The sequence below is a fragment of the Salvelinus fontinalis genome, chromosome 13 (genome assembly GCF_029448725.1).
Source record: "Salvelinus fontinalis isolate EN_2023a chromosome 13, ASM2944872v1, whole genome shotgun sequence".
Taxonomy (NCBI): Eukaryota; Metazoa; Chordata; class Actinopteri; order Salmoniformes; family Salmonidae; genus Salvelinus; species Salvelinus fontinalis.
This window is the reverse complement of record NC_074677.1, coordinates 3,236,222-3,249,118: the sequence shown is the minus strand read 5'-3', so window position 1 is coordinate 3,249,118 and position 12,897 is coordinate 3,236,222. Positions and strand designations below refer to the sequence as shown.

The following is a 12,897-nucleotide window of genomic DNA, read 5'->3' as shown; positions in this document are numbered from 1 at the left end:
AAATCTAGGATCCAATTGCACATGGAGGACTTCAGCCCCAAGGCCCTGAATCTGCAACAAGATGGTGCCGACGATGGTCGCCCTGTTGCTCGCTCCCTGCTGACTTCGCAGTCTTTTGTTTATTTTTAGTAAATAATGATTTGATCACAAATGTACTGGTATTATTTCCTATGACTGACAAGCACCTCTGGACATCAAATCTGAGATGACTTTCCAGAGCGGGATCCTCGGTCTAGTAGTTCCATTCATCGCGGAAAGACACTGCTGGAGGAGGACAAGGCGGGATCCTCGGGTCTAGTAGTTCCATTCATCACAGAAAGACACTGCTGGAGGAGGACAAGGCGGGATCCTCGGTCTAGTAGTTCCATTCATCACAGAAAGACACTGCTGGAGGAGGACAAGGCGGGATCCTCTCTAGTAGTTCCATTCATCACAGAAAGACACTGCTGGAGGAGGAGAAGGCGGGACCCTCGGTATAGTAGTTCCATTCATCACGGAAAGACACTGCTGGAGGAGGAGAAGGCGAGCTGGAGTTCTAGTCCGATTTAAGGAAAAGGAAAAACCACCCACCACTTCCTAGTGTATTACTTGTCAATGTACAGTCTCTAGACAATAAACTTCGTGAGCTCGGAGAGATAAGAGAGACTGTAACGTAAACCTCCCTCACAGAGACTTGGTTATCGGGGGAGATGCTTGATCAGGCTATGCAGCTTACAGGGTTCTTGGTACATTGCGTGGACAGGGTAAACGAGTTTTGTGGGGAAAAACAAAGGCGGAGGAGTATGTTTTATGATCCCCCACACACACACACCGCGCTGGCACTGAAGGAATTACATGGGACTTTTAAAGAAATTGGAAACAAAATATCCAGAGGCCGCATTCATTCATCATAGCCAGGGGCTTTAACAACGGACTGTTAAGGAAAATTCTACAGTTGTTTTTGTCGCACTGCTTTGCTTTATCTTGGCCAGGTCGCAGTTGTAAATGAGAACTTGTTCTCAACTGGCCTACCTGGTTAAATAAAGGTGAAATAAAAAATTGAGGGCAAGTTGGTCAGGATGATATCTAAGAGGTTGCCCATGGTTACTGATTTAGGGATGTACCTGGTAGGTTCCTTGATAATTTGTATGAGATTGAGGAAATCTAGCTTAGATTGTAGGACGGCCAGGATGTTAAGCATGTCCCAGTTTAGGTCACCTAACAGTACGAACTCTGAAGATTGATGGGGGGGGCGATCAATTTGCATATGGTGTGCAGGGCACAGCTGGGTGCTGAAGGGGGTCTATAACAAGTGGCAACGGTGAAAGGTGGAAAGGTGGATTTTTAAAAGTAGAAGCTCAAATTGTTTGGGCTCAGACCTGGATAGTATAACAGAACTCTGCAGTAGATTGCAACTCCGCCCCCTTTGGCAGTTCTATCTTGTCTGAAAATGTTATAGTTAGGGATGGAAATTTCTGGATTGTTGGTGGCTTTCCTAAGCCAGGATTCAAACACGGCTAGGACATCAGGGTTGGTGGAGTGTGCTAAAGCAATGAATAAAACAAACTTAGGGAGGAGGCTTCTAATGAAATCAAGGCTTTTACAGTTACAGAAGTCAAAAATGAGAGCAGCTTGGGAATGGGAGTGATGCTGTGGGCTGCAGGGCCTGGGTTAACCTCTACATTACCAGAGGAGGAGTAGAATAAGGGTACGGCTAAAGGCTATAAGAACTGGTTGTCTAGTGCGTTCGGAACAGAGAGTAAAAGAAGCAGATTTCTGGGCTTGGAAGAATGAATTCAAAGCATAATGTACAGGCAAGGGTATTGTAGGATGCGAGTACAGTGGAGGTAAACCTAGGCGTTGAGTGACGATGAGAGAGGTTTTGTCTCTAGAGGCACCATTTAAGCCAGGTGAGGTCACCGCATGTGTGGGGGGTGGATCAAAAGGGCCAGCTAAGGCATATTGAGCAGGGCTGGAATTTCTACATTGAATTAAGACAATAATCACTAACCAAAACAGCAATAGACAAAGCATATTGACATTAGGGAGAGGCATGTGTAGCCTAGTGATCATAGGGTCCAGTGAGTAGTTAGGCGAGCTGGCAACATGGCGATTAAGACAGCTAGCAGGCCAGGGCTTGCTGGCTAGCAGATGGGCCTCGGGGACATCACAACGGAAGAGCCTGCTGAAACCCTCTCGGACGGTTATGTCGGCAGACCAGTTGTGATGGATCGGTGGGGCTCTGTGTCGGCAGGAAAGGGTCCAGGCAAATTGGCAAAAGAGGTATTGAAGCCCAGGGATTTGTCTGATGGATCTCTTCGGCTAGCCGGGAGATGGGCCTAGCTCGAGGCTCACTCCAGTCTAACTGGTGCTTGCTTTGGAACAGAGACGTTAGCCAGGAGTAGCCACTCTGATAGCAGCTAGCTAGCTGCGATGATCCCGGTGTAAAGGTTCCGAGCTTGCGGTAGTAATCCGGAGATTTGGTAGAGAAAAAGCAGTCCGATAAGCTCTGGGTTGATATCGCGCTGTGCAGACTGGCAGGAATTGACCGAGTTGAGGCTGGCAGACCAGCAGATCCATACCACATTGGGTGAGGCGGGTTGCAGGAGAGTATGTTCAGTCCGTAGATGGAAATTGAGATTAAAAATATATACGAAGAAAATGATATATGCCCGGGACGGGACAAGACAAAGACAAAACAGACGTCCGACTGCTACGCCATCTTGGAAAGCTATCACTTAACCAGCATGGCTACCACAGCATTCTGGTTTGGGCTTAGTGGGACTATCATTTGTTTTTCAACAGAACAATTACCCATAACACACTTCCAGGGCTATTTGTTCAAGAGGGAGATTGATGGAGTGCTGCATCAGATGACCTGGCCTCCACAATCCCCTGACCTCAACCCAATGCAGATGGTTTGGGATGAGTTGGAACGCAGAGTGAAGGAAAAGCAGCCAAGACGTGCTCAGCATATGTGGGAACTTCTTCAAGACTGTTTGAAAGCATTCTAGGTGAAGCTGTTTGCGAGAATGCCAAGAGTGTACAAAGCTGACATCAAGGCAAAGGGTGGCTACTTTGAAGAATAAAAACTAAAATATCAAATACATTTTTATTTAACACTTTTTTTGGTTACTACATGATTCCATATGTGTTATTTCATAGTTCTGATGTCTTCACTATTATTCTACAATGTAGAAAATAGTAAAAATAAATGAAAACCCTGGAATGAGTAGGTGTGTCCAAACTTTTGGTACTGTATATTCAATAATAAATAAATACAAATTCTTAACATTTCCAATACATTTTTCTTAACTCTAACATTGTGTGTGTGTGTGTGTGTGTGTGTGTGTGTGTGTGTGTGTGTGTGTGTGTTTTACAGTGCAGAACCTGGGAAAGCCGTATTGGTTGACTCTGTCTCCTATGTACCTGTGGATGCTGGTGTTCTTCACCAGACCTCATAAGGAGGAGCGTTTCCTGTTCCCCATCTACCCTCTCATCTGTCTGGCGGGGGCTGTAGCGCTGTCTTCACTACAGGTACACACACACACAGTCAGTCCTATTACTTTGGTGCAGTACAAATTTCATCAGGAAGCTGGCAAAGTAGCACAATCAACCGTGCTTGATCAGCAGAGCAAACTTGTTCCAGTTAGCAGGTTACTGCCAGCTTGTTTGAATGGCCATTACGGTAACTAGGTTGCCAGCTTGTTGATGAAGTTGTACGGCACCAAATGTATCTGAGTCACCGTGGTAATGTTGTGACATTGTGGTCCATTAGACGATGTCACCGTGGTAATGTTGTGACATTGTGGGTCATTAGACGATGTCACCGTGGTAATGTTGTGACATTGTGGGTCATTAGACGATGTCACCGTGGTAATGTTGTGACATTGTGGGTCATTAGACGATGTCACCGTGGTAATGTTGTGACATTGTGGTCCATTAGACGATGTCACCGTGGTAATGTTGTGACATTGTGGGTCATTAGACGATGTCACCGTGGTAATGTTGTGACATTGTGGGTCATTAGACGATGTCACCGTGGTAATGTTGTGACATTGTGGGTCATTAGACGATGTCACCGTGGTAATGTTGTGACATTGTGGTTCATTAGACGATGTCACCGTGGTAATGTTGTGACATTGTATTGAAGGCGGTTCATTAGACGATGTCACCGTGGTAATGTTGTGACATTGTGGGTCATTAGACGATGTCACCGTGGTAATGTTGTGACATTGTGGGTCATTAGACGATGTCACCGTGGTAATGTTGTGACATTGTGGGTCATTAGACGATGTCACCGTGGTAATGTTGTGACATTGTGGGTCATTAGACGATGTCACCGTGGTAATGTTTTGACATTGTATTGAAGGCGGTTCATTAGACGATGTCACCGTGGTAATGTTGTGACATTGTGGGTCATTAGACGATGTCACCGTGGTAATGTTGTGACATTGTGGGTCATTAGACGATGTCACCATGGTAATGTTGTGACATTGTGTTGAAGGTGGTTCATTAGACGATGTCACCGTGGTAATGTTGTGACATTGTGGGTCATTAGACGATGTCACCGTGGTAATGTTGTGACATTGTGGGTCATTAGACGATGTCACCGTGGTAATGTTGTGACATTGTGGGTCATTAGACGATGTCACCGTGGTAATGTTGTGACATTGTGGGTCATTAGACGATGTCACCGTGGTAATGTTGTGACATTGTATTGAAGGCGGTTCATTAGACGATGTCACCGTGGTAATGTTGTGACATTGTGGGTCATTAGACGATGTCACCGTGGTAATGTTGTGACATTGTGGGTCATTAGACGATGTCACCGTGGTAATGTTGTGACATTGTGGTTCATTAGACGATGTCACCGTGGTAATGTTGTGACATTGTGGGTCATTAGACGATGTCACCGTGGTAATGTTGTGACATTGTGGGTCATTAGACGATGTCACCGTGGTAATGTTGTGACATTGTATTGAAGGCGGTTCATTAGACGATGTCACCGTGGTAATGTTGTGACATTGTGGGTCATTAGACGATGTCACCGTGGTAATGTTGTGACATTGTGGGTCATTAGACGATGTCACCGTGGTAATGTTGTGACATTGTGTTGAAGGTGGTTCATTAGACGATGTCACCGTGGTAATGTTGTGACATTGTGGGTCATTAGACGATGTCACCGTGGTAATGTTGTGACATTGTGGGTCATTAGACGATGTCACCGTGGTAATGTTGTGACATTGTGGGTCATTAGACGATGTCACCGTGGTAATGTTGTGACATTGTGGGTCATTAGACGATGTCACCGTGGTAATGTTGTGACATTGTTTTGAAGGTGGTTTATAATGATGTTGTGACATTGTTTTGAAGCCTAACTAAGTGTTTGCGAGTTGACAGCGCGACGGCCGTCTGCATTGATCGGTCTATCTGACGTCAGACAATGGATAAAGACGTTTCCTGTGTATTGATCAAGTGTTTTCTGTGTTTTGTAGAAGTGTTACCACTTCCTGTTCCAGCGGTATCGTCTAGAACACTACACGGTGTCGTCTAACTGGCTGGCTGTGGGAACACTGATCCTCTTCACTCTGCTGTCTCTGTCCAGATCAGTAGCCCTGTTCAGAGGTCCACACACGCACCACACACGCACCGCACACGCACCGCACACGCACCGCACACGCACCGCACACGCACCACACACGCACCACACACACGCACCACACACGCACCACACACGCACCACACACGCACCACACACGCACCACACACGCACCCCACACGCACCACATACCACCCCACACACGCACCCCCCACACGCACCACACACGCACCACACACGCACCACACGCGCACCACACGCGCACCACACGCGCACCACACGCGCACCACACACGCACCACACGCGCACCCCCCACACACGCACCACACACGCACCACACACGCACCACACACACCACACGCGCACCACACGCGCACCACACGCGCACCACACGCGCACCACACACGCACCACACGCGCACCCCCCACACGCACCACACACGCACCACACACGCACCACACACATACATACATGCATACAGTTGAAGTCGGAAGTTTACATACACTTAGGTTGGAGTCATTAAAACTCATTTTTCAACCACTCCACAAATGTCTTGTTAACAAACTATAGTTCTGGCAAGTCGGTTAGGACATCTACTTTGTACATGACACAAGTCATTGTCCAACAATTGTTTACAGACAGATTATTTCACTTATAATTCACTGTATCATAATTCCAGTGGGTCAGAAGTTTACATACACTAAGTTGACTGTGCCTTTAAACAGCTTGGACAATTCCAGAAAATGGTGTCATGGCTTTAAAAGCTTCTGATAGGCTAATTGACATCATTTGAGTCAATCGGAGGTGTACCTGTGGATGTATTTCAAGGCCTACCTTCAAACTCAGTGCCTCTTTGCTTGACATCATGGAAAAATCAAAAGAAATCAGCCAAGACTTCAGAAAACAAATTGCAAGCTGACCACAAGCTGACTGGTCGCCAGTTGGACGGTATTTCCTCCGACACATTGGTCCGGCTGGCCACAAGGGTTAAGCGAGTAGCGTATCATGAAGCAGCGATGGGCGAGCAGGGTCGCGTTTCGGAGGACGCATGGCTCTCGACCTTCACCTCTCCCGAGTTCGTAGAGGAGTTGCAGCGATGGGGCAAGACTGTAATTACCAATTGGATATCACGAAATTATGTTAATATTTTTTCCCAAATTCTGTTTACTCAGTTTTATTTTCCTGGTTTTAGATCTAGATCAGATCAGCCTATTCTAAAATTGATTAAATTGTTATTTTTTCTCTCGTCAATCTACACACAATTCCCCATAAAGAAATTTTTCAAATGTATTAATACAATTTTAAAAATGTATTTACGTCAGTATTCAGACCCTTTGCTATGAGACTCGAAATTGAGCTCAGGTGCATCCTGTTTCCATTGATCATCCTTGAGGTGTTTCTACAACTTGGGAGGGCCAGTAGGAGGCACCCTTTCCTCTGGTCTAAAAAATATCCCAATGCCCCAGGGCAGTGATTGGGGACACTGCACTGTGTAGGGTGCTGTCTTTCGGGTGGGACGTTAAACGGGTGTCCTGACTCTGTGGTCACTGAAGATCCCATGGCACTTATCGTAAGAGTAGGGGTGTTAACCCCGGTGTCCTGGCTAAATTCCCAATCTGGCCTTCATACCATCACGGCCACCTAATCATCCCCAGCTTCCAATTGGCTCATTCATCCCCCTCCTCTCCCCTGTAACTATCCCCCAGGTCGTTGCTGTAAATGAGAATGTGTTGTCAGTCAACTTACCTGGTTAAATAAACTTGGAGTCCACCTGTGGTACATTTAATTGATTGGACATGATTTGGAAAGTGACACACCTGTCTATATAAGGTCCCACAGTTGACAGTGCATGTCAGAGCAAAAACCAAGCCATGAGTTGAAGGCATTGTTCGTAGAGCTCCGAGACAGGATTGTGTCGAGGCACAGATCTGGGGAAGGGTACCAAAACATTTCTGCAGCATTGAAGTTCCCCAAGAACACATTGGCTTCGATCATTCTTAAAATGGAAGTTTGGAACCACCAAGACTCTTCCTAGAGCTGGCCAAACTGCAAAGCTGTCACGGCAAAGGGTGGCTATTTGAAGAATCTCAAATATAAAATATATTTTGATTTGTTTAACACTTTGGCGGTTACTACATGATTCCATATGTGTTATTTCATAGTTTTGATGTCTTCACTATTATTCTACAATGAAGAAAATAGTAAAAATAAAGAAAAACCCTTAAATGAGTGTGTTTATCCCTCCAGGCTACCACGCGCCACTGGACCTGTACCCAGAGTTCCACCGTATCTCCCGGGACCCGTCTCTCCACGCGGTCCCAAAGGGCCGGCCCGTCAGTGTCTGTGTTGGGAAAGAGTGGTACCGGTTCCCCTCCAGCTTTCTGCTGCCCAACAAGTCAGTCTTTCTCGCTCTCTCTGAGTGTCTCTTTGTATACCTCTTTGTTGATACCACATACATTGTCAAGCATTTCACACATATTATCTAGATACTGACTGTTAGCACTATGGCAGCTTCCCACAAGGCTTTAGGTTTCTGAGTGTCTCTGAGTGGTCTATAGCAGCTTCCCACAAGGCTTTAGGTTTCTGAGTGTCTCTGAGTGGTCTATAGCAGCTTCCCACAAGGCTTTAGGTTTCTGAGTGTCTCTGTGTGGTCTATAGCAGCTTCCCACAAGGCTTTAGGTTTCTGAGTGGTCTATAGCAGCTTCCCACAAGGCTTTAGGTTTCTGAGTGTCTCTGAGTGGTCTATAGCAGCTTCCCACAAGGCTTTAGGTTTCTGAGTGGTCTATAGCAGCTTCCCACAAGGCTTTAGGTTTCTGAGTGTCTCTGTGTGGTCTATAGCAGCTTCCCACAAGGCTTTATGTTTCTGAGTGGTCTATAGCAGCTTCCACAAGGCTTTAGGTTTCTGAGTGTCTCTGTGTGGTCTATAGCAGCTTCCCACAAGGCTTTAGGTTTCTGAGTGGTCTATAGCAGCTTCACGCAAGGCTTTAAGTTTCTGAGTGGTCTATAGCAGCTTCCCACAAGGCTTTAGGTTTCTGAGTGGTCTATAGCAGCTTCCCACAAGGCTTTAGGTTTCTGAGTGGTCTATAGCAGCTTCACGCAAGGCTTTAGGTTTCTGTGTGGTCTATAGCAGCTTCCCACAAGGCTTTAGGTTTCTGAGTGGTCTATAGCAGCTTCCCACAAGGCTTTAGGTTTCTGAGTGTCTCTGAGTGGTCTATAGCAGCTTCCCACAAGGCTTTAGGTTTCTGAGTGTCTCTGTGTGGTCTATAGCAGCTTCCCACAAGGCTTTAGGTTTCTGTGTGGTCTATAGCAGCTTCCCACAAGGCTTTAGGTTTCTGAGTGGTCTATAGCAGCTTCCCACAAGGCTTTAGGTTTCTGAGTGGTCTATAGCAGCTTCACGCAAGGCTTTAAGTTTCTGAGTGTCTCTGTGTGGTCTATAGCAGCTTCCCACAAGGCTTTAGGTTTCTGAGTGTGTCTGTGTGGTCTATAGCAGCTTCCCACAAGGCTTTAGGTTTCTGAGTGGTCTATAGCAGCTTCCACAAGGCTTTAGGTTTCTGAGTGTCTGTGTGGTCTATAGCAGCTTCCCACAAGGCTTTAGGTTTCTGAGTGTCTCTGTGTGGTCTATAGCAGCTTCCCACAAGGCTTTAGGTTTCTGAGTGGTCTATAGCAGCTTCCACGAGGCTTTAGGTTTCTGAGTGGTCTATAGCAGCTTCCACACGGCTTTAGGTTTCTGAGTGGTCTATAGCAGCTTCCACAAGGCTTTAGGTTTCTGAGTGGTCTATAGCAGCTTCCACAAGGCTTTAGGTTTCTGAGTGCCTGGGTGGTCTGTAGCAGCTTCCCACAAGGCTTTAGGTTTCTGAGTGTCTCTGTGTGGTCTATAGCAGCTTCCCACAAGGCTTTAGGTTTCTGAGTGTCTCTGTGTGGTCTATAGCAGCTTCCCACAAGGCTTTAGGTTTCTGAGTGTCTCTGAGTGGTCTATAGCAGCTTCCCACAAGGCTTTAGGTTTCTGAGTGTCTCTGTGTGGTCTATAGCAGCTTCCCACAAGGCTTTAGGTTTCTGAGTGTCTCTGTGTGGTCTATAGCAGCTTCCCACAAGGCTTTATGTTTCTGAGTAGTCTATAGCAGCTTCCACAAGGCTTTAGGTTTCTGAGTGTCTCTGTGTGGTCTATAGCAGCTTCCACAAGGCTTTAGGTTTCTGAGTGTCTCTGTGTGGTCTATAGCAGCTTCCCACAAGGCTTTAGGTTTCTGAGTGGTCTATAGCAGCTTCCACAAGGCTTTAGGTTTCTGAGTGTCTCTGAGTGGTCTATAGCAGCTTCCCACAAGGCTTTAGGTTTCTGAGTGTCTCTGTGTGGTCTATAGCAGCTTCCCACAAGGCTTTAGGTTTCTGAGTGTCTCTGTGTGGTCTATAGCAGCTTCCCACAAGGCTTTAGGTCTCTGTGTGTCTCTGTGTGGTCTATAGCAGCTTCCCACAAGGCTTTAGGTTTCTGAGTGGTCTATAGCAGCTTCCATAAGGCTTTAGGTTTCTGAGTGGTCTATAGCAGCTTCCACAAGGCTTTAGGTTTCTGAGTGTCTCTGAGTGGTCTATAGCAGCTTCCACAAGGATTTAGGTTTCTGAGTGGTCTATAGCAGCTTCCACAAAGCTTTAGGTTTCTGAGTGGTCTATAGCAGCTTCCCACAAGGCTTTAGGTTTCTGAGTGTCTCTGTGTGGTCTATAGCAGCTTTCCACAAGGCTTTAGGTTTCTGAGTGTCTCTGTGTGGTCTATAGCAGCTTCCACAAGGCTTTAGTTTTCTGAGTGTCTCTGTGTGGTCTATAGCAGCTTCCCACAAGGCTTTAGGTTTCTGAGTGTCTCTGAGTGGTCTATAGCAGCTTCCCACAAGGCTTTAGGTTTCTGAGTGGTCTATAACAGCTTCCCACAAGGCTTTAGGTTTCTGAGTGTCTCTGTGTGGTCTATAGCAGCTTCCCACAAGGCTTTAGGTTTCTGAGTGGTCTATAGCAGCTTCCACAAGGCTTTAGGTTTCTGAGTGGTCTATAGCAGCTTCCCACAAGGCTTTAGGTTTCTGAGTGGTCTATAGCAGCTTCCACAAGGCTTTAGGTTTCTGAGTGTCCTTGATTGCATTGTTTTAGAATGCCAGTGTGTGACTCTGCCCTCTCTTCAGCTGGCAGCTGCAGTTCATCCAATCAGAGTTCAGAGGGCAGCTGCCCCAGCCGTACGCTGACGGCCCATTGGCTACTCAAACTATCCCCGCCCACATGAACGACCAGAACCTGGAGGAGCCAACAAGATACGTGAGTCTCTGACTTCTGTTGTGTGGCGGCTGTGTTGAGTGGTGGCTGTGTTGGCAGAGGTGTAAAAAGTACCCAATTGTCATACTTAACTCTTAAGATACCTTAATAGAAAATGACTCAAGTGAAAGTCACCCAGTAAAATACTACTTGTATTGAGTAAAGCCATCGAGTTTTAAATGTACTTAAATCAAATAAACTTTTATTTGTCAGGTACAAAGTAGGGTTGGGAGATGTTAACCTTTGTAATATCATGGTTATGTACTCAACAAAACAATGTGATATACGATGGTATAAAACAAATGATGTTGAAAGATAATGTTGTTGAAAGCCTGGGGCAGAGGCTAAGAGTCTAAGAGGCTAACCTGAAGTGGAGGCAAATCTTTTCCAATATTCCTTTGTGGTGGAGCTTCATCATGGAACAGGTGTGTCACATGATGGAACAAAGTCGAGTCACCTGATGAGGAACGGGCTGTCTTACCGTTGTAGCCTAGGTAGTGTGTCATGAGTTAGGTTATAAATCATGGGCTGGACAGAAGCAAAGTGTACCGTCTTCAGAACTTGATTTGCCTCGTCGTCTCTTAATATGTATCTCTCATAAAGCTGTGATTTTGAATACCCTATGTCTAGGGCCTATAGAATAGCCTATGTCTAGGGCCTATAGAATAGCCTATGTCTAGGGCCTATAGAATAGCCTATGCCTCGGGCCTATAGAATAGCCTATGCCTAGGGCCTATAAAATAGCCTATGCCTCGGGCCTATAGAATAGCCTAGGGCCTATAGAATAGCCTATGCCTCGGGCCTATAGAATAGCCTATGTCTAGGGCCTATAGAATAGCCATGCCTAGGGCCTATAAAATAGCCTATGCCTCGGGCCTATAGAATAGCCTATGCCTAGGGCCTATAGAATAGCCTAGGGCCTATAGAATAGCCTATGTCTAGGGCCTATAGAATAGCCTAGGGCCTTTAGAATAGCTTATGCCTAGGGCCTATAGAATAGCCTCGGGCCTATAGAATAGCCTATGCCTCGGGCCTATAGAATAGCCTATGCCTCGGGCCTATAGAATAGCCTATGTCTAGGGCCTATAGAATAGCCTATGCCTAGGGCCTATAGAATAGCCTATGCCTAGGGCCTATAGAATAGCCTATGTCTAGGGCCTATAGAATAGCCTATGCCTAGGACCTATAGACTAGCCTATGTCTAGGGCCTGTAGACTAGCCTATGCCTAGGGCCTATAGAATAGCCTATGTCTAGGGCCTATAGAATAGCCTAGGGCCTATAGAATAGCCTATGTCTAGGGCCTATAGAATAGCCTATGTCTAGGGCCTGTAGACTAGCCTATGCCTAGGGCCTATAGAATAGCCTATGCCTAGGGCCTATAGAATAGCCTATGTCTAGGGCCTATAGAATAGCCTAGGGCCTATAGAATAGCCTAGGGCCTATAGAATAGCCTAGGGCCTATATAATAGCCTATGCCTAGGGCCTATAGAATAGCCTATGTCTAGGGCCTATAGAATAGCCTATGCCTAGGGCCTATAGAATAGCCTATGCCTAGGGCCTATAGAATAGCCTATGCCTAGGGCCTATAGAATAGCCTATGCCTAGGGCCTATAGACTAGCCTATGCCTCGGGCCTATAGAATAGCCTAGGGCCTATAGAATAGCCTAGGGCCTATAGAATAGCCTATGCCTAGGGCCTATAGAATAGCCTATGTCTAGGGCCTATAGAATAGCCTATGTCTAGGGCCTATAGAATAGCCTATGTCTAGGGCCTATAGAATAGCCTATGTCTAGGGCCTATAGAATAGCCTATGCCTAGGGCCTATAGACTAGCCTATGCCTCGGGGCTATAGACTAGCCTAGGGCCTATAGAATAGCCTATGTCTAGGGCCTATAGAATAGCCTATGCCTAGGGCCTATAGAATAGCCTATGTCTAGGGCCTATAGAATAGCCTATGCCTAGGGCCTATAGAATAGCCTATGTCTAGGGCCTATAGAATAGCCTATGCCTCGGGCCTATAGAATAGCCTATGCCT

At 46.3% G+C, this 12,897-nt stretch overlaps 1 protein-coding gene across 2 annotated transcripts in view; it reads left to right on the top strand.

Annotated features, from left to right (window-relative positions):
• The window catches only part of alg9 (ALG9 alpha-1,2-mannosyltransferase), a 94,439-nt gene that overhangs the window by 75,529 nt on the left and 6,013 nt on the right, over window positions 1–12,897 (top strand). For both annotated transcript variants that reach the window (XM_055941411.1, XM_055941410.1), the window contains exons 10-13: window positions 3,362–3,516; window positions 5,478–5,607; window positions 7,829–7,976; window positions 10,735–10,864. In XM_055941411.1, coding sequence (XP_055797386.1) covers window positions 3,362–3,516; window positions 5,478–5,607; window positions 7,829–7,976; window positions 10,735–10,864 — 563 coding nt within the window. The remainder of the gene's footprint in view (window positions 1–3,361; window positions 3,517–5,477; window positions 5,608–7,828; window positions 7,977–10,734; window positions 10,865–12,897) is intronic.